The following is a 20,882-nucleotide window of genomic DNA, read 5'->3' on the forward strand; positions in this document are numbered from 1 at the left end:
CCATTCTACTATACACAGATCACTGTTTTAAAGCGATTGAGAGTCTGTACGAATTTTTCGTCCGACTATAGTAGGATTCTCAAAGAGTAGTCGATGACGTGCGGCGTGCCATGCGTGATCGCACCGAAGGTCACACTTGGGTCGCAGGAAAGTCAGTGTGACCGCATATTCAAGAAACTCGCATTTTTTCTAGCGCCCAAAAGCACATCTGCGCCGCAGAACTTTCTGCGAGCCCAGCTGCGTCAACTTTGAACTTCCCTAATCTTAGTACAAACGGTTCTCTACATGTTTCTTTCCTATATCACCGCTCTTTCCTGTGCGTTCAGACGTTGGTGTGGGTTTAGACCGCACCAGCGTCCGCATCGTTGCTGGCCGCTGGCTCGCTCTCAAACCGTCTCCCTCTTGCGTCATTATGGCTCGAAGACAACATCTGTGCTGCCTCATCTTTGCTGTCAATATTCCTCCCGTATGGATTCAAGCCTTCTGTGATGCCAATGCTTGGCCCGCCAAAGTCACGGATAGCCTCATGATGGAAATTCTTCCGGCTCAGTTCGTCTTGACCCTGCTTTGCGTCCTCGATTTCATCGCCTATTGGCCCGCCTGTCACGGACTGGTCGAGAAGGCCAGCCTCAGCACTGCCGCTCATGTTCTCTAGATGCCCGCGCTGACTACGATTGGTCCATGTGTTCCGCGAACTGTAGCCTCCGGAGGATGTTGCTGCAAACGTTGCCAATATATCACTAAGTTTATGAGACTCCACAGACTACTCACTATCTCCTGGTGGCGGGTAGTTCCCAGTCTCGTAAGTTCCTTCTCCGCGCGATGTTTGAAGCGCTGCAGGATGAAAATTCAGCACTGTGAATATGACCTGATAATCCCCTTACAGTCGTTCACCAATGACCCCTGGAAACCGCTGCTCGCGTACTCGTCGCTCATGATTTTTTTCTGGGGGGAGATTGATGAAATTTATGCGTCGTCCAAGCTCAAGGGCTGCAGATCGAGAATGGACTTGAGTTGCACCCTTATGTATGCAGAACGACAGCAAATATGACGTCACTCATTCTCCACAATTACCATCTGATTGCCAAATAAAGTCGAGCACCATGCCTTAGCCATACCCTGTGCAAGTGCGATGTCTATTCAGCACGATCATCCGTGAGCATGATGATGAGGCTGGTAGGCAAGAGGTGTATTCAACTCATCATCATTCCATCCAATTTGGCTACTCTCACTTTGATGGAGTGAGGACTCTACAACGCACAAGGCACGGGACTAATAAACCGCAAGCAAAGGGACAACGTATCACCGCATGACACACCGAAGTAATATGACCTTATGAGTAGAACACTATTTTCTGCCTCTTCCCCCAACGAACTCCTAAGATGTAGCGACTCGCTCAGAAGTTTGACATCATACTAGGTCACCGCCATCCACAATATTCGTTTCTAAGAAAAATAGACACAATTCGATTGATAATATGCGCTCTCAATAACTTGCCTCACTTGAGACCAGTCATTGAGTACATCCCGTAAGCAAAAGCCTGATTCGCGAACGTTCTCCTGAATAATACAAATATGCAGATCAAAGAGTCCGGCGCAAGCGAAAGATTGAATATGGGGTGACCTAGTGCTTTCTTCGGATCATTAAGAAATCTGATGGGAGGGTTCCTCCTGCGCTAACTTTCACTAGACAACACTCACGACAGCAGCGCGAACACGCAAGATGGAAGCATCCGAATCTGTTGACCATAGCCTGAGACTGCTCGTTATTTGCCAGCACCTCGGTTTATTCAATGCACAAGCATGCGTTTACGCACCTACGTCTTCGATGCTCTCTGCTCTGATAGTCTTCCCTAATTCTACGTTTGACATCTGCTTTTTGGACAAATAATTATGCCAAGAGATTCCTGTCAAACAGCAGGAGCCAATTCTAATGTAGCTTCAAGTCCATGCATCGATTAAGTCGTTCCGATCATGGTCAGAAGTGCATCATAGGAGAAAGAGTACAATCCAGCAGAGTGAACACCTTGACTCGCGTGTTCGAGTTCATGCAATCTGAAATTGGACTATAACACAACCTGCGAAAAACTGAGATGTAAGCACCACCCAAGAAAATCCATTACAATCGTCAAATGCGCTAACAAGGCGAGATTCAAGCTGCGTAAAGTACACGTGTGCCGTGAGGCAATAGATATCAGAAAGCAGGCAGAGACGATTGTCGATATAAAGAAGGCCAGAACAGGACGACAACGGAGTAGATGCTGGTGATACACATGGATTCCACGGGAGGGAATGTGCGACGAAGCTACAGAGTACGTAGGAAGGTCGATGCGAGCGGGTCGAGTGAGACAGTCCTAGGGAGACGGACCAAGAGTAGCACGACTGTTGGTGGGGGATAGTGGACGGGCCCCGACTGGTCACCAACGCAAGGTAGGGGAAAGGTCGGGAGGTCGAGGAGGGGAGAACGGATACCTGTTCAAAGTCCCTGTATCTGGACAATCAGGAACTGTTTCTCATCCGTGAATTGTTCGTCCTCTTTGTCATTGTGGAAGCTCTTGAGGAACGTAAGAAGCTTGTCCTTGTTCCGTCTCAGTATCATCTCAATTTGCGGCGGTTTCTTTGGGTTCGCCACGAAGACCTTGAAAACATGGAAGGCTTCGAATTGGATGTTCTTGCTCTTATCTCTGAGTAGGTTCATCATCGTCTTCAGATTTGTCTCGCTTGCAATATACCGTGTCATGACGGAGAAGTTCGCCCGGTCGAGCAGGATCTCGCCGAGTAGTTTCAGCGATTGCCGTTTCGTCACATAGTTGGGTGACAGAATTAGGGACGAGAACGAACTGAAGAAGCGATCATAGTTCTTGTCTAGATACTCCGCGACCATCGTCTTGTGGCGCGTAAGCGTCTCTTTGAAGTTCGCGAACGCGTCGCACGAGACACCGAACGTCGTCGTTTCGATGTAATGAGGAAAGGTATAAAATTGGTCAGAATGAAGCAGAGTCTTGGCTAATTCCTCGTGCCGAAGCATCTCCCGGAGAATCATGCCGGTGTTAAGAGCCACCTCCTCATCCTTGTAGCCGTCAAATGCAGCAAATAACACGTCTGCACGCGAGCGAATGTAGTCGACCGTCGGGAAACGAGCACCAATCTGGCGTCGAAGGAGGTTGTTGAAGATCTGGACGACGTCCTTGCGTGCCTCGAATTCAAGCCGGTGAATATTCACTAGCAAATGGTAGAGCAAGTCGGTATTGTATGTCTCTTGTGCGAGCTGTGCGACGAGCTCCGGGAGCGGGTCACCATCGCCATACAGAATCGCCTTGATCTGTTGAAGGTTCCGCGCGACCTCTTCATTTGCCTTTCGCCTCGTCTCGCTCCCTGGGGGACCCGCCTCGAGCTTGGAGAGCACGTCTCGGAGTCCCCGGACGAGGTCTGGCGGTGTGCGCGGCTTCGACTTGAAGAAATTCATCACAAAATGAGATGTGATATGGGGAAGGAGTGGTGGTTCAAAGTCAGGAAGCCCCTTTTGGTCCCACTGCGCGTGTCAGAACGAGGTTTCTCAACGGACTGAGTATGGTCTGCTTTCACAACTGATGTCCAGTTCGTCTGTAAAGGCTGCGCCACCGCAGGTATCGAACCGTTGAATAGTACGAGAGGTTTAGGCCTGGGGAGAGTCGATCAATATTCAACCCTGCGGCGGCAAAAAGAATCAACGAACGCAATATAATGCAAGCGAACGAGAGGGAGAAGACTGCGCCAGAAGAAGGGAACACCACACACAGAACAATATAAGAAACAAGTGACAGTGCCCCGGCCACAGATCGATGTCGGAGGAGCACGATTAGGGATTTGAAGGCATTTTTGCATTGCAATGGTATCTAATTACATAATTACGAGAAGAAATTGCTCATAACTCATACTATGTAATCTACTTGCCATAGCATTATAATCACAGCATCAGTGCATTTGATTGGGTGCGAGAAACAATATTAAACTATTTACATCTAATCACAGTTCAGCGCATCTCAAATGATCGCACCGAGATGGTCGTCCCAGCCACTCAGCGGTGTATCTGACCCTGCAACGGACTTCCTCACATTGAAATGCTTCCAGCTGCTCTTTGCTTCGGCACTTGACTCCTTGTCGAAGATGAGCATTCTCGGCCGCTGCCACTGCCGTCAATCTATAGAGCACTCATGACCACCTCCCAGGGACACAGCCAGACCCCATGATGCTACGACGAACATCTCCCGCTCCCCTATCGCACGGGCACAAGTATATAAATCCGTACCCATTACCTATCCCTGGATTTTGCGTAATAAGTTGCTCAGAGCTGTACGAAATCGATTCGACGGAATGATTGCAAGATTTGGTCGACCACTCGTCAAGAGCTCCAGCCTCTCTGCGTCCAACCCTCTTACCTGCTTTGCACGCTTTTCTACCACTAAGCATACACTCTCCTCTCGTGAATCTCCCTCAAGTGTCCATGCACAGCAAAAGCGAAGCTGGCTACCGCCCTACGCGCCTGTCGGTGTTGCCGCTGCTCTCGAGAACGCCGAATCCTCTGCACGTACGTCCTTACCATATGTTGGGCTCACTAGTTTCCTCAATTGACTCTCACCGTTGACAGCTGCCGAGTCGACCCTGCTCGAGAAAGAATTCTCGCTTGCTGACCGTGTCGCGCTCGTGTCAGGTGCGAACCGCGGACTCGGCCTCGAGATGGCCATGGCGCTCCTAGAAGTCGGCTCCCGCGCTGTCTACTGTGTCGACCTTCCCAGGACTCCGGGGGAGGAGTGGAACAAGGTGCAGCAGTATATCTCACGCATGAGTGGCAAGGGCCGTCTCGAGTACATCGCCGCCGACGTGCGCGACCAGGTCTGTCCAAGACATTTGTATTGCGCGCAGCGCTCTCATCCTGACAAAAATTGTTATCACTAGAATGCTATGTGGAAGATAGGCGAGCAGATTGGTGAGAAGGAGGGTCGCCTGGACACTTGCATTGCCGCTGCGGGCATACTCAGGCCGGACTTCGACTGCCTACAATACCCTGCAGAGACGTTTTCAGAGGTATGTCACACACCTTACGCGTGAGTCTAACTCAACACCCATGTTCAACTCGCATGCCGCTGTTATAGGTCATGGGAATCAACGTCAATGGCGTCTTGTACACCGCCCAAGCTGCAGGCAGACAGATGGAGCGTTTCGGCAACGGCGGCAGCATCATCCTCGTTGCCAGCATGAGCGGCAGCATCACCAATATGGTTCGTGCGCGTCCCGCCTGGCCGTTCGACGATGCTGGCTGACCACTCCTGCTTCCCCAGCACCAAAAATGGGTACCGTACAACACCTCCAAGTCGGCCGTCCTCCAAATGGGTCGCAGCATGGCATGCGAGCTTGCTTCACGGCGCATCCGTGTAAACACCCTCAGCCCGGGATACATTTACACTACGTACGTTTATTTCCTCCCTAGTTTTTGTTCCAATTTGCGATCTGGAATCCAAGCGTGACGATAAGCTCACTCTGTCGCCCTCACAGCCTTACTGGACAATTTCTGGACTCACAGCCGGGTCTGCTGGAGAATTGGTCTGCGCAAAATCCGACGGGACGGCTCGGTCGCCCGGACGAGCTCAGGGGTGCCGTTGCTTGGCTGGCCAGCGACGCAAGTACCTACTGTACGGGAAGCGAGTGTGTATTCTTCGACGTCCATTCCCATCGTAGGTGCTGATTATTCACCCATAGCATCATTGTTGATGGTGGACACCGTGCATGGTGAATCACTGTGACCCCGGCACTGATTTGAGTCAAACAAGGCGACGCCATGTGCATCGTAGAGTTGTATACTATGCAAGGTGTATCAATGTTCTTCAACCATTTATGTGAAGCGGTAGTGAAATCGTAATGGAGCTTGGTGTACTGTAAGCTCCGCTTCAGCCGCATCGACGGTCCCGAAACATTACCGATGATAAGCATCACAATTCGATGATATGTTCAAGGAGGCTTTTGATGAAGATTGCATCTGATCAAATCCGAATTCTTGAGGTGCTCACAGTTAGCTATGATATGCACTTGTCACTACAGTATCACAATCATGCACACTCTAGCAAGCTTCTGTTCGTACATATGGCTACTAATTATACATCAAGGGCGCATTCAATCACCTAACAAGCAAAAGTCGGGGAATGTGAAAAGGACCAAACACATGGGCAGCAATACATGCAAAGGATGCTCAAAGCATAGCTCGTGAGACAACGACAAACATTTCCACCGCATATGGCTGCGGTTGTGAATGAATAGGTATCAGTATGGTATACTAAACAAAGTTCGACGTGCATCGCCAACACAAAAACGTCCGCACGCCGACATCTTGAAAGACGCCATTAGAAGAACATTACAATAACCACCGAACGCCGCACATGGACATCGTGAATGGCCATCCGCGCGCGAAACCGGGGCTTCAGGACCTCACGGCCACTTCCCGGGAACCCGGATAACCCAGGCCACGCGCTTATGTGCCCAACGCCGCTTCCGCACCTCGGACGAGAGGCTGCATAGACGTACTGCCCTGCGTTATTGGCGCACTCGCACTGGGATAGCTCGAGCGACGATGGCGATCCGATAAACCAACAATCGGGCGGTCTGCAACACCACCATACTTGATGTTTCCAGTGCTGGGGTCCGCCTCCGAGACAGATCGCCTCATGGTGAATTCCGCATCGTCATCGTCATCATCATCTACGGCATCATCATCCCAACCAGCAGGGCCGAGGAGTGCCCGTTTGGTGTTTTCAGGTCCTAGAGTCTGGGATGCGAGACGCTTGAACGACGGCCGGTATAACGAATCAGAATCGGTCCCAATTTCGCTCCCAATGACTGTACTGGACTCGACCGAGGGAGGACGAAATGTCTGGGGGCCACTTTGCGATGATGGGCGCGATTGTGGCTGCACCTGTCCACTGTGATCAGTATTACCGAACGCGTGTGCCAAAGACGAGGAATTGGATGCCGTGGATGAGGGCCGGTTTAAAAGATCTGGGATTTTATTCGGCACATAGGAAGAAGGGGGAGGCAGGTGAGGGACAACCGGGCTGGCGCTTTTACTCGTGTGCACATTTTGATTCTGCCCCGAATGTTGCAGCTCACTCGGAATGGTTGTTCCCCCTGGCATAGTGCCTCTGCGCTTCGGTACGAGATTCAGATTAATGGACGTTTTTCGCGCCAAAACTGCTTGCTCATAGCTTTTCAGGTCATCTGCGTCGTATAGTGTAGTGCGCATCGACGAGAACGCATTATCTCCATCTTCAAGCTTTTCTCGCCCAGGTTCCCCGTGCGACGCTTGGTGACCGGCATTAATATTGTGACGAGTCGAGGGCGGGTACGGTCCGGTGAGAGCATCCCCGTTCAGCGGCGGGGTCTTCATACTCGGAAGCGATGCAACCCTCGAATGACGTCGTGAAGGTGATGGGCGGCCCAATATTTGGCCCGTACCCGTGGGGGTTACAAGCGAAAGCGCGTTTGCACCCCCAGGTCCACTAAGAGGTGTGCGAACGTACATCTTCCAAAAGTCTCGCATTTCCTTCGAGTCCATATCGCTCTTTCCCGTTTTCATCGCCGCGATCAGATCCTGCGTAGGAGTAGGAAAACTCAGGCTACTCATGGAACCATGTTGGTTCGATTGAGAACCCGGCTGCGACGATAGGTGGGAAAAAAAGGGAGCGGAATCTGCGGAGAACCCAGCCAGAACGTTTGGGTCATCGAGCGACATGAGTCCGAACGCGGATGAGAAGCCTCCCTCACCCTGGGAATCATTTCCGAACACACTGCTTCCGTATTCGTGCTTATTCGTGCTATCATTATGGTTCTGGGAAGGCGGATTTCCATTCTGCATGTTCTGCATGGATTCCAAATGTGTAAAGCCAGGGAGGCTATATGTGCTTTGTCGCATGTTCTGGTTGTGGGTATCTGGTGATGGAAGATGGACCTGACTCGAGTTGGCGCTTCCGGGTATTGAACGTGAGTGATTAGTACTACCTCCGTCGCTGCCAAAATCATCGCTTAGGTCTTCTGCTCGGTGGAAGGCGAGACCTTGGACGTGGTAGCTGCTTCCATTTGAGGAGGATACGGGCGGAAATGATGCACCATGTGTGGGAGGATGGGTCTGAAGTGTTGGTTCACCTGCACCTGTGACTGGTCCTCCCTCTCGCACAGGAAAGGACTGCCTCGAGGTTGCATAGGCCGACTCGTACTCCTTGCGCTGGGCATCCACGGCATGAAACGACTGCTGCTGATGGGTGTCATGCGATTGTGCCCAAGAGGTATTCGCTGGCATGGAGATTGAATAGCGATTGAAATGCGCCTGCGCCTGCGGATCGCCGTATAACGTGTGGGCGGGTATGACGCCTTCAGCAGGATGAGCAGGAGCGCCGACTGCGAGGGAGCCATTGGGAAGCACCCCGGCGCGAGAGAGGAGCTCAGCCTGGGCACGATATCTAGCCAAAGCATCGGGTGAGTCGTTTAAAGAATCGCGGGTGTTGGCAGATATCGCGAGAGCAGCGGCAGATTCACGGGGATCAAGCGCTGTGTTAGGATACCCGTGGGGATACATTGTGGCTGAAGCTTGGGGCATCGCGAACTCTGCGTTGGAATTAGTGTTGGGGGGATAAAGGGAAGGGAAGCCGAATGAGCCCTGCGGGGAGGGGAGAATAAAGTCGTCAGGAAGACGAGAGGAACCCTGGGTAAGACCATGTCGACCAGATTGATTGGACTGGGTGGGAACAGGATGTCCTGGACCTGCGGGGGCAGTTTGACGGTGGAACTTGACATAGGTGCACCGGCACTTCCGCTGCAAGCACTTGGCTGTGAACGAGAGGGTGCGGAAATCAATAAAAACTCATGCACGGCACGTGAAATAAAGATGCTAACAGCACGGGTTTGCTCCATCACAAGGAAGACTTGATTGGACACATTGGTCACAAGCTTGCTTTGAAGTCGTTGCGCGGGAAGCAGCAGCAGAGCCTTTACGACGATTAGGAGCAGTAGTGGTGGGTGGTTTCTCTGCTGCATGGCATTTATTGACATGTCGCGAGAGCAGATCGCTGAGAGTCAACGCTAAGTGAGCATGTTGAAAAGCTGGACAGCGAGGCAACAACAAACCTTCGCGCAAACTGGTCTCCACAATGTTGGCATTTATACGGCCGATCGCCGGTGTCTGAGAGACAATGATCAGCAGTCGGCACGGGACAGTGATGAGTCAGACAAAGGCGGGGTGGGCAATCGGAAGCACTCCACGGCGGGAGAGATGTTGTGTTGGAGGAGAGGTTAAGGTGGAGAGGGATGGAGCAAACTTACGGGAACGCATATGTCTTGCGACATGCTGAGGGCGGGTGAACGTTGACTGACATACGGGACACTGTAGACGGAGGAGCGGTGAGCGTTGGGAACGAGGGGGAGGTCGCGGACGACGAGACGGACCTTGTGGTCGCCGGCCATGGCAGCGAGGGCGAGTGGAGGACAGTGCTGGTGGACTGGTGGAGAGAAGGAAAGCGAAGAGGGACAGAGCCCGACAGAGGCCATAAAGACGCCGACGGGTGACCCTTCCCCTGACGTCATCGCCCTATCGCCCGTCACGCCGCGGCGTTTCACGCATTCGCCTGTCACGCTCTTTATTTGTATACGCCATAGAAATACATGCATTGCAACTCCGCCAGCCTGGAAGCCTGCGCCGCGTGCAAGCTGAGCAGCGAGGAATCGCTCGCTCGCGCGCGGTCTCCCAACCCACAGTCAGCGCCCCCAGAAACGGCTGCTGCGGAGTAGACTGGCGTTGTGGAGCGGTGACGTCATCGTCACTTGCGTGAGATGGTTGCTGAGATCAGTCCGCTGTCACGGTCACGTCACTTTAGCTTGGTTCCATGTGCGCCTCGGGGGCCTGCGCACTCACCTCGGGGCCGTGAGGGGCACAAACACCTCCGCCTTTGCCCTACGAGAAACATGTCTCGGGTCAGTCTCGTCGCACTCGCATCCCATCCGCCAGCGAGGATATAAAAAATGTCCCCCGCTTTCACCCACTCTGACAACCACCAGGTCCCGCTCGTCTTCTAGCACCCCGCATAATTGTCCATGCGAATCAGTCCCCCGTCTCACACCTCTCCCGTGCCGCCCAATCACATCGTGCCCCAGAGATCCTGGCAGCACCCCGGACGCACTCGTCCCAGATAACGATCTCGAAGCTCGCCGCCATTTCCTCCGGCCCCCCACTTTCTCCGTCATGTGCTCGACCTTCCTACCCTCAACGCATTTGCGCATCTGTCGCCCTCTTCTGCACTGCCCTAGTGGGCATAGCACAATAGCTAGCGCGGATGCCTCGTCCCGTGGGCCGTCCGCCCTCTCCCTGACAGACACCATCATCACATCACGTCGTTCAATAACCGCGCGCTGGCACAAGCATCGCAACCCCCGTCGCCATCCGTCGTTTGATATCCGACCACAGACGACACGCCAAGTGCGTTGTACGTACTCGTGCTGCATGCGTCATGTCCGCGCCGTCCTCCTCCGCGGAGATCTGCTCGCCAGCGACGACTCGGGTGCTTCTCATCGCCGTCGAACAGATCCCTCCGACACAACCGGGGATAGCGCCAATGCCATAAGCCCCCCCATTGATGGTGTCTCATCCCACGAGATCAAGATCGAACAGAGTCACCGAAGACGAGAGATGCCGATAAGAAAGAAAAAGGCAAAACAAATACTCAACGGTGACATGTTATCCACCCCAATATACCGCATGTCCACCGGGACATAGTGCTTGTTCGGCAGAGCGTACGTCGCGCTCTCGACATACGGATTCTGCGCTAGTATTTGCTGCGCCATCTTGTATAGCGTCGCCTGCATATATACCAGAGCTGTTGAGTTTCGTTTCTCGGTACACTCGAATTGGGCCACTACACCAACGCACCTGGACACTTGCACTCTCGTCTTCCGCAAAGACATCTAGCGTGATCTTCCTCGCACTATCAGACACCGTCTCACCATCCCATGGCGTCCCCACCTCCGCGTCCTTGCCTTCAATATTCACGACGAGCTTCTTCTCGTCCAAGGGCGCGGAGACATTGAATGGCTTATAAACGTACGACAAGTCGATCGACGTGCTGAAGATCCGATCGTCTACCTCAACGAGTGTGGTGTATTCGTCGCGGATGAACGACTCGAAAGCCGAGCCGGTAGACTTCAGCACTGCGGTAAATGTGAATAAGATACGAGGCGAATATATGCAACCGTAAGTGTGCCCGGGAGGAAGGCTTACCCAGCAGATCGGTAATACCAGAAGTGACTTTCGCTCTAATGTTATCTTTGTCCTCTGTCGCATCAATCTTCCAACCACAAGTTAGATCGGCTCCATTCGCTCTCACACCCACCCCACTCACCTCAACACTCGTGAAGCGCTTATCCTCACCATCACGGTAAAACGAGTGCGGGTGGAGCTTGATCTCCTCTTGCCCCTCGACTCCCGTTTTGATCGGAATGCGTGCCCATCGCAGCTTTTCAATCTTAATGAATGCCTTGTTTATGTGAGCATACTTCGAGACGAGATGCGTCCCAAGGTGAATGGCGAAGCGCTCGGGATACAAAACATGCGGCGAGATCTTGGCGAGGTCTGCGAACGCACGCGGTGGGCAGTGTGAGACATTCAAACTGGCATGAGAGGGGTGAGGGAGCACACACAGTATGTGATGTTTTTAACTGACGAAGAGATGACCGTGTGTCAGTGAACAGGCATGGAGATAAGGAGGTGCAGAGATTGGTGTACGTACTTGAATCGGTGGCTACCACAACCGAGTTATCCGCCTTTGTATAGCTGCCAGAAGCATATGCGTAAGCACGTCCACAAACACGACGAATGCACATCCCGCGACTATCCCTTCATAATCGAACAACCACCGTCGATGGGGAGCCGCCCACCGCGCTACCACTCACCCCGATCATCTCGACGGGAGGAAAGACGGACATACCTGATGTCGATCGCTCCTTCCAAGAGCGCAGTGACATTGTATTCGACGACGTGGTGCCACTTTCCTTCGCGTACAACGCGGAACACGCGCACTTTATCCTTCCCGTAACGGGCATGCGAGAGATACGACTCGGTAGAGGTAGACATGGTTTGGATATCTTTAAGATTCAAGCAGACTCCTATAGTCTCTCGATGGACTATGGGTTAGGACGTGGGCTATGAGAGATGTACGAAAAGCAAGATGGAGCAGTGTCTGAAATATATGGACCACCTCCGCACAGGCGCTCGGCAACGAGAATCAAGAGCAAAGATAAAGGTCGAGAGCAGGCTGGACAGTGCTCCTACATTGAGTAGCAGAGGAGACGGGTTGTGAATCGGATAAGATAAGCTGCCCGGCCGATCGCGATGACCCTCACGGCTCTCCCGTGTTCCCGCCACCCCGGCCGGCCGCCTCACTGCGGAAATGCGCCGAACGCGCCGGATGCCCCGAGTCGGGCGCCCTCCGTCTCTTCCCGGCACGGACAGCGCAATTCTCGTCACCACCGCCCACGCCCGGGACTCCGTCGTTGTCCAAACCCATACCCACTCACTTCGTATTGCACGTAGAGCCTAGTTAATCGGTGCACAGAGACCACGATGGCGCGCATATCACCCGCCTCTCGATTTCAACTTGCGCAAGCCTTGCGCCCGCGCCGCGTCCCTGGTGCACAACAGCAACGGTTCGCCTCGGGCACGCCTGGCGGGAACTTGAACTCGGCGGAGGCGCAGAAAAGGGCCCAAGATGCGATGGCCATTGTGCAGAAGCGTCTAGGCGAGGCTGTCGAGATGGGCAAGAAGGTGTTGGGGCCTGTTGGGGAGAAAGCAGGGAACATGCTCGGAGGTGCGTGTGCTGTCTCGTGTCACTCGGGTTTTCAGGCCTCCAACAAGCTTGCCGCATTATCTGTATTATGTGCACGCTTAGCGACCCGCTATACTGTTCTCCAAGACGTTTGGTTGATGCTGATACCCTCCACATTTTCCACAGCTTACCGCCAACCTCTCACGTACAACTTCTCTGTCGCGCGCGAGTTCCTGAAACAGGTTTACGTCGCTGAGCGTTTGCAGCCACCAACGTCTATGTCGACCGTCACGAGCGCGTACTCGACACTCTGGTCGCGCGCGAGCAATCCGGCCTACTGGCGTGAACTCGTGCGGTCAGGCGACTGGGCAAAAGTCGGCATATACGCAGTCGAAGCGTATGGTATCTTCAAGGTACGCCATTTCTTGTCTACCGCAGATTTTTACTGACTGTACTTGTCTCCCGCCTAAATTCCTTCCCCGACTGGTCGTGAATGCAGATTGGAGAAATCGTCGGCCGAAGGAGTTTGATTGGTTACAAAGTAGAATAGACTTGCTGTTATCTTTCTGTGCCGTGCAGCGAATGTCTCGCATTAATCACACGAGTGCTGTGGGCTATGTCTAAACAAGTGCTATGTGTGCGGAGAAATTGCCGAAAGAGGGACGGTGACGTCAGACGCGGGCGATTCGCGTTGAGTCTTGGACGTTGGAGGCGTTGGAAACATGTGCCCGCGTTCCTCGCTCAGCAACTACTGGGCTCCGCTCATATAGCGTGGCTTGCAGCCCCTTTGCTTTCCGCACACCCACCCTTTCCTCTCTCTCGTCGCCGCCATGAACAACGACTCCGTCTCTATCTCTCGTGCGACCTCTGTGTCGCGTGGCAGCAAGCATGGCTCCTCTGTGTCCCGCAGCCAGTCGCTCATCAAAAAGTCCATTGCCCCTCACGACCTCCGCCCCTCCGACATTCTTATCGAACGTTTTACAGCTTGGAAGATCATTGTCAAGCAGCTCATCGCCTATTTCGAGGGCATTGCGGATATCGAGAACAATGTCGCGAGGGAAATGACCAAACTGGCCGGCGTCGTCCAGGTCCCTTTCCGCTCTGGCAATCAGTTTTTAGGAGAGGGTGGATTACAAGTGCGTCATAGTGCGATAGCGTGGCTGCCTAAGCTAACATATACTTCTAGGACATATATTATGGCATTAGAGACAAGACTCGTGCTATTGCAGACCAGCACGCAAACCTTGGTCGTACTGTAGATGGCTCCATTGTTCAGCATCTCCAGAAATTACGCGTGGAGATCAAGGCTCACATCAAGGTATGCTTTATGTATGTATCATGTATGTATATGTCCCTGACGAGGGGTACATAGAATATTCAAAACGATACCGGAAAGCTCGCTACGGCTGTCGCAAAGGAACGTGAATTATCCGCAAAGCTCATCGGTGACTTAGGAACGGACATATCTATCCTCAAGAACACACCTCTGAGTGTTACCGCAAAGTCCGACCCATATGTTGCAAACCAGTCCGTCTCTCGCCAGCTTCTCAAGCAGGTTCACACCGAGAATGCTCTACAGAAGTCGCTTCTACTCACCCAGTCTTCCTCTGCTGTCTTCGAAGCATCTCTCATCCAGGCACTACAGTCAGCTTGGGCGACTTTTGCCGAATGGCGTACTCGTATGGACAACAATCTCCGAGACACTTGGAATACGCTCGAGCGGGATATGGCTGCGCTGCCCCCGGACCGCGAGTGGATTGCGTTTGCCGCACGCGAGGACCATCTCGTGGACCCAGAGACCCCTTTGCGAGATCCGCAGAATATCAATTACCCATCAAAAGAGGATCCTTCTGTTATTGCTGTTCACACTGGACTTCTGGAGCGGAAGAAGCGTTACACGCGCACTTATCGCGAAGGCTATTATGTCCTTACTCCTGCAGGCTTCCTGCACGAATACTCGTCTTCCGACCCTGCTCTGGCGGACAAGCCTTCTTACAGCCTCTTCCTCCCAATGTGTACCCTCGGACCACCAAGCTCACCCTCAGTGAAGAGCCACAAATTCCACATCGAGGAGCGTAAGGATGGCACAGGTACTGTGCGCACGGGCTCGCTGCGCGGCTTGACGAGTTCGTTCACCGGTCGTGGCGCTGGAGGTAGCGGACGGGCGTGGACGTTCCGGGGTCGCTCTCATGAAGATATGATGGAGTGGTGGAACGACGTCCGGATGTTATGCGCACGCTACCTGGTTGCGAGTGAACAGATGGAACGCAGTGGACCAGTTGCCGCAGCCGTACGCGCAGCAGGTTATGCGAGTGAAGAGGAGGAGGAAGAAGAAGAGGGATCGAGCGTAGAGGAGGAGCAGGAGGACGAGGAGGTATATGAGCAGGCACCGGAAATGGGGGAGGGGGAGGAGGAAGAGGAGGGTGGGCCCCCTGGATACCCGCATAAGGCGCGAGATGCGGAATACGGAGCGGATGGATATACGGTGCGCTGACCGCGGTGTCGTAGCATAACGGAACGCAATGGACTTAAAGATCGGCTTATTATAGGCGGACAAAAAGCCCCGGAGGAACGGCGATGAGAACGGTATACTCGACGAAGGCGCTGATATCGCCCGCAAGCCCAGCAGGCGGCAACAGGATAAAGCGCCCGAAGGCCGAGTTCCTCACGCCGCCCCAGAGGAAGATCACGAACATACTGACTCGGAGGATATTGGGGATACACACCCAGGTGCTCCTGCTGAGAGCCGATTCACGGAGGGCTTGTGATGTCGGACGTGGACCCTTGTACAGATAGTTGAATATGTTCATATAGTGTACTTTGTGCGTTAATGTCCTCAAGTTCTTCCGGCTATGTAACTGTGATATCTGTCTCTGTTTCGATAATTTCGAATTGGACCTGTAACGTGTTTCTTAAACGTTCCAAGATTTGGGATGCAGCATCTTCGAGGGTATTTGTGATTCACGAGTTCGGTGTACGGTGAAGCTGATGCCAGATGCATTAAGTAGTAGCCAATGAAGGCGACATAAATCTTGTGCTATGTACTTTGAAAAATCTGGCCCGACTTGGGACCCTTAATTTAGTGATTGATAAACGGGACATTCCCATGTCCCCTTAACGTGATGCGCTCGCAATGGTCAGACGTTGTACATGTCTTCAGACATTTCCACCACCGTATCGCACAAGTCGGGGCAGAAAAACAGCACAAGCTGACTTCAGTATCCAGGGAAGTATCAGCGCCCTTTCATGATGTCTGACGACTCCCTCAATTCTTGTACCATCATATTCGATGGCTGTTATAACTGCTTTATCGTTAAGGAGAGCAGTTCGCGCAATACATCGAAACTTTTACTCAGGAAATAGTCAATTTGACTCGATTTTGTCCATGATATTTATCACAATGTACAGGAACAGATACAAGACCCATTCAATGTGCTATCATACACGGTCTTCTTTGTCTTTCAATAAGATCTAGATCATATATGTCGGTGACTATGGAAACGTACGCTTGAATTGACTCACATAGTTGCATTTATAGCTTTGCTAGGTCCAAAGGCTCGTTTTCCGCAGCCAAGCCCCAGTAAGCTGAATTTTGAAACATTCATCGACCATGGCCAGCTACACCGCGTAACGAAAGTTCTGCTGCATTTCCGACAGCCACTTCTCTTGCTTGACTCAGAAGTAGACAAACGAAAGGAATCAACCACTCCCAAAGCTCAATGGTTAGTATACCCATTATTCGCATGCCTCAGCATTGCGATGTACTCAAACCAGGGCGGATATGCCCGACCACACCCAGTCGATGATCCGGAGTCGACCATCTTCGTCCACGATGATTGAGATCCCAGCGTATGAACAAGAGTGACGCCGAATCGTCGAATTGCTCCTCCCTCCGAATGGGCCATCTTCAGGAGCATGATCAATATCCAATACGGAGTTTTTTCGCCGATCAGAGAATAATAACAGCTCTGCACACAAGGGAAAGAGCCAGGAATGGTCTGAATCTGTCTGAAAATGGGCCATTCGCATGTCCGTGGTTCGTCAGCACCGATTGATCTAGGGGTGGTTGTAAGGGTGCTTGCAAACGACGAGGCTATCGGATGTAACCGCGTAAGATGAAGGCGATACAAATCTTCTGTCATGTCGAGTACATTTCTCATGCTCTGTGTCTGACAGCCACATAATAAGTTCGCGCACTCGAGTTCGAGAACTATACAGAGAGACGCGATATTCACGTACGTCGGGCTGACAGAAAGGGCTGGTACTTTCTGGCACAGTGGCGACTCCTCCCGGCTCCGATGACTTTACGAAAGCGATCAGAAGAAAGATGTATACTTTTAATCGTGCTAGAGGCACAGTGATACAATTTCGCACAGGCTGGAAATACATAGGATGCACAGCCAGATTCTCACGGTAAACCGTGCGCAGTCAACTGAAAATAGACAAAGTAGACAACAGGGAAGCTAGGGAAGCCTCGCGGCTGTTGTCAATCCATGTAATGCGCAGCCACCGGGAGACGGCCTGAAAATTACGTTCAAAGAATGGACAATGGACAGACATACCCAAAATCCGAAGAGTTGCTGAAAGCGGTACTAGCACTGCGTTGTGCGCAGTCGATTCGTACGTACTTAGGCTGATTTACATAAAGCTGAAGGGTACGGCTGAAAGTCATTGCTAGACAAAAACAAGAGAAGAATGATCGTCGGACAGCGACCAGTGCAGCCAAGGGGTGCTGCGTGGCGAAAAAGGAAAAACATGCACAAATGAGGAGGACATCAGCGGGTCGAGGACGCCGGAGGGCGTGCGAACCTGAAGCAGTGCCGGCTCTGCAGAAACGGAAATGCTGCAAGCCAAGCCAACCACGCCTCGCATCCGTTTCTCTCCCTCTACTCACCTTTCTCTTTTTAAACACCCTCTGTCCTCTCTATATTTCTCTACCGACCGCATCGTCCAAATTGTATTTCAGCTAATCCCTAAGTCGTATTCTTCTACCTTCCTCGCCCGGTCATTAGCCGGTGGTATCCCTAGCGGAGCAACAGGTTATCATGGCCTCATATTCGGCCTACAACAGTGGCCACACATCACCCAGCAACATCCCTTACGTCCCTGCTAGCTCTTCTGCACAGCAGCAGTCCTATCCTCCAGCTGCTCGCTATGATCCTAGCCGAACTTCCCTCGGTAGCGATGACGATGCCACCGTAGCACCAACCAAGAAGAATGGGGACTCTGTCGTCGATATGCGCGATCTTATGCGTACCCCGAGCCCAACTCCAAGCGAGGCAGAGGAACTCCGTAAAACCTCCGTCATCGACTGGAAGGCAATGATGAATTGGAAGTATTGGATCCGCAAGGAGTGGGCCTGTGCGTGCACAATTTATGCCATGTGAACATTGCGTGTGCTAATCATGCGTGTAGGGTACTACGTTGCCGTCTTCATCGGCCTAGTCCTTGTTATCTTGTTCACGGTGTTTCACGACCAGATCGTGACATGGCTTCAGCCGGCTGCAAATTGGATGCATAGGTGGGTCTCAGAGTTTCCTTTTTATTTTATTTTTTGCGCGCATAGCGGCCGGAGCATCCCGTTCGTTGTTTTTGTCTTTATGCAACCATGAAGGGGCCACACATGATGTCTGCGGGTGCGAATATGCTGCATAGTTGGAGGGTTCCGGGCTATCGACTTCAACGCCATGTTTTGGCTTCATCTGACTGTATTTTAATTACAGAATTCGCTTCGGTTGGCTGATTCCTATCGCAATCCTGTTCGTGATCTCATTTCCTCCGGTACGTCTGCGTATTGAGCATAGGTCCCTGTGATCTCATGTTCTTGTTGGCTAGCTATTCGGCCATGAAATTGTGGGTATCCTGTGTGGACTGGTATGGGGCCTTTGGGTTGGCTTTGCGATTGTGGCTGCTGGAACGTTCCTTGGTGAAGTCGGTAACTTCTAGTGAGTTCATTCGATGTAGATGGCTTGGCAAATCGCTCATACTTGCTCTCAGCGCTTTTAAACATTGTTGTTCTGCGCGTGGTACAAAGCTCGAACGTACGAAGCTCACCTATGCATGCCTGGCCAAGGTAGTGCGTGAGGGTGGCTTTAAGATTGCGCTGATTGCACGTTTGAGTGCGATTCCTGGACACTGTATGTGACGTCATCGATCGTGTATAGCTGTTCTAAACATCATGCCATCCAGTCACTACCGCAGTGTTCTCCACATGCGGTATGAGTATCTGGACGTTCATGATTGCCGCCGTCCTCTCAACACCGAAGCAGTTTATGACGGTCTACCTCGGTGTTGCACTAGAGCAATCCCAAAAAAATGGTGTGTGATAGCTGTACACTCAAGCGCCAATTCAATAAACTTACATCTCTCTGATTAGGTGGAAATGCTGACAATGTTGTGAAGGATATAGTGCTCGGAGTCACGGTGGTTATCACATTTGTAGCGATGTGGTATATTTTTAGCAAGATGAACAAGGCCAAGCCAGCAGTTATCTATGAGCGGCGGAAAGCTCGGTGCGTATCTTTGCTGCATCAGACAAGCATAAATTCTTATCTTGTTGATCAACAGCCAGGCGAAGCTCATGGAAGCAGCGTACGGAAGTAGCGCTATGCTGCGATCCAATCCACTTGACTCGTTCAACCCCAATGCCTCTGAGGCTGAGATTCCGTTGACTGCACAAGGCAACACATTTGGTGATGTCGGACACCAACAATGGGACGCCAGTGGGCGCGCTGTGGGTTACGCCAGCGATCCAACCCTATTCGTTCCTGTTCCTCGCAAGGCACAATCGCGGCCGCCAGCAACTGCTCCGACGCATCGACCACAACCGCGTGCGGACTTGGAGTCTGCATACTCGATGACAGAGCAACCTTCCTACCAGCCTACCGAGCCTGGGCGCCAGATACCAAGCCCTACCGGTTTCCCAAATCCTTTCCCTTCCCCCTCCGACACCCGACCGCCTTTCCGACCTACGTACAACCCGTCTGTCCCTGTCACCAGCGCCACGCCGCCCCCCATCCCACCTCCGCCTGCGCCACCCGTTTCAAGCCCACCTCAATCCCCTTTTACCGCTCAGTACCCTCCACGGACGGCCCCCGCTTACGGTAATGGAAGTGTCTCGTCGACGCCTACTGCGGCCCAGTTCCCGGTATACAACCAAGCGCCGCGCATGGCTCCGGCAACCGCACCGATGCAAATGGGGACGGCCTATGCTGCACCACCATTCCCGCCGCCAACTGTTGGCGTGCAGCATGTGCAGAACACTGGGGGGTACCCGTCGTATCCAACTGCGGAGTCGGTGCGCTCCGAGGCAGGCTCGCTGCCACCTAGCTACTCCGACTTGTCCTTCCAATGAGCAGGTCCGTGATGCGTCGCTGGCGGGGGCAATTGGACCCCTCGGCGCTGTGGACTCAGTGAGGGACAGTATTGACTCGCTCGTGGGTATGTACATATAGTGATACTCTACCGCGGCGATATTATATCGTTCGTAATGGTCGATGCTTGTATTCTACTGCGCGTGCTCATGTAATGGACATGATTGGATCTCGCTCAGAATAATATTATACTGATTGTATCATCTACCGTTCACTACACCCTTTCTCTGTTGACCCAGTGATTCATCGTTCTCGTGTAGGCCTGGCCTCTGTCTGTGGGAAAGTTTGTCGGGTGACAATCAGGCAGTTGGTGCGCCTACAGTCCCAATTTCAAGTTGAAGGCTCGAACTTGTGCAACCATGGGTGACGCGACAACACAAGCACTATTGGTGCTTGATGGGCTTTCCCACAGTCGCTGCGACGCTATATATCAGTTCTCTATTACTTGGATGAATCATTGTGCTAACAACAAATCCGAGTATCACTCCCGGCCTCGGCTACGCATCTCCCAGGGCCCGAGAATAGAGAGAGAGGGTAAGTCTTTTTCGCAGCTATGATCACAGACATAATGACTTCAATTCCCGAAAACCCAAGACCTTCATGAATGATTTCACGGATTCCAAGACCAGCACACTGAAACTCGCGCCACTATGGATCCTTCTTTGATGTTAACTTGA

The 20,882-nt window shown here is 52.4% G+C and overlaps 6 protein-coding genes across 6 annotated transcripts; 3 read left to right on the forward strand and 3 right to left on the reverse strand.

Moving 5' to 3' along the window:
• Positions 1-340: 340 nt before the first annotated feature.
• Positions 341-936, reverse strand: FIBRA_01940 (uncharacterized protein; the record flags this gene model as incomplete). Its single annotated transcript, XM_012323808.1, has 3 exons — positions 341-717; positions 772-834; positions 885-936. 3 exons carry the CDS (start codon positions 934-936, stop codon positions 341-343), a joined length of 492 nt encoding a protein of 163 aa, XP_012179198.1.
• Positions 937-2,475: 1,539 nt separating this feature from the next.
• FIBRA_01941 (uncharacterized protein) lies at positions 2,476-3,465 on the reverse strand (the record flags this gene model as incomplete). The annotated part of the gene is made up of 1 exon (XM_012323809.1): positions 2,476-3,465. The coding sequence occupies one exon, from the start codon at positions 3,463-3,465 to the stop codon at positions 2,476-2,478; it is 990 nt and encodes a 329-aa protein (XP_012179199.1).
• Positions 3,466-4,352: 887 nt separating this feature from the next.
• FIBRA_01942 (uncharacterized protein) lies at positions 4,353-5,769 on the forward strand (the record flags this gene model as incomplete). Its single annotated transcript, XM_012323810.1, has 7 exons — positions 4,353-4,566; positions 4,627-4,871; positions 4,935-5,063; positions 5,132-5,257; positions 5,318-5,445; positions 5,532-5,681; positions 5,736-5,769. 7 exons carry the CDS (start codon positions 4,353-4,355, stop codon positions 5,767-5,769), a joined length of 1,026 nt encoding a protein of 341 aa, XP_012179200.1.
• Positions 5,770-6,501: 732 nt separating this feature from the next.
• FIBRA_01943 (uncharacterized protein) lies at positions 6,502-12,141 on the reverse strand (the record flags this gene model as incomplete). Its single annotated transcript, XM_012323811.1, has 13 exons — positions 6,502-8,835; positions 8,916-9,088; positions 9,147-9,201; positions 9,342-9,709; positions 9,768-9,855; positions 9,931-9,969; positions 10,758-10,871; positions 10,942-11,219; positions 11,290-11,356; positions 11,411-11,640; positions 11,709-11,726; positions 11,798-11,841; positions 11,996-12,141. The coding sequence occupies 13 exons, from the start codon at positions 12,139-12,141 to the stop codon at positions 6,502-6,504; spliced, it is 3,954 nt and encodes a 1,317-aa protein (XP_012179201.1).
• Positions 12,142-12,630: 489 nt separating this feature from the next.
• FIBRA_01944 (uncharacterized protein) lies at positions 12,631-15,600 on the forward strand (the record flags this gene model as incomplete). The annotated part of the gene is made up of 6 exons (XM_012323812.1): positions 12,631-12,874; positions 13,019-13,245; positions 13,615-13,968; positions 14,019-14,150; positions 14,205-15,317; positions 15,382-15,600. 6 exons carry the CDS (start codon positions 12,631-12,633, stop codon positions 15,598-15,600), a joined length of 2,289 nt encoding a protein of 762 aa, XP_012179202.1.
• Positions 15,601-17,877: 2,277 nt separating this feature from the next.
• Positions 17,878-20,186, forward strand: FIBRA_01945 (uncharacterized protein; the record flags this gene model as incomplete). The annotated part of the gene is made up of 8 exons (XM_012323813.1): positions 17,878-18,193; positions 18,248-18,413; positions 18,556-18,613; positions 18,668-18,777; positions 18,830-18,969; positions 19,022-19,150; positions 19,209-19,344; positions 19,400-20,186. 8 exons carry the CDS (start codon positions 17,878-17,880, stop codon positions 20,184-20,186), a joined length of 1,842 nt encoding a protein of 613 aa, XP_012179203.1.
• Positions 20,187-20,882: the final 696 nt, after the last annotated feature.

The sequence above is a fragment of the Fibroporia radiculosa genome, assembly GCF_000313525.1.
Source record: "Fibroporia radiculosa TFFH 294 genomic supercontigs, scaffold1001, whole genome shotgun sequence".
In the NCBI taxonomy this organism is placed as follows: Eukaryota; Fungi; Basidiomycota; class Agaricomycetes; order Polyporales; family Fibroporiaceae; genus Fibroporia; species Fibroporia radiculosa.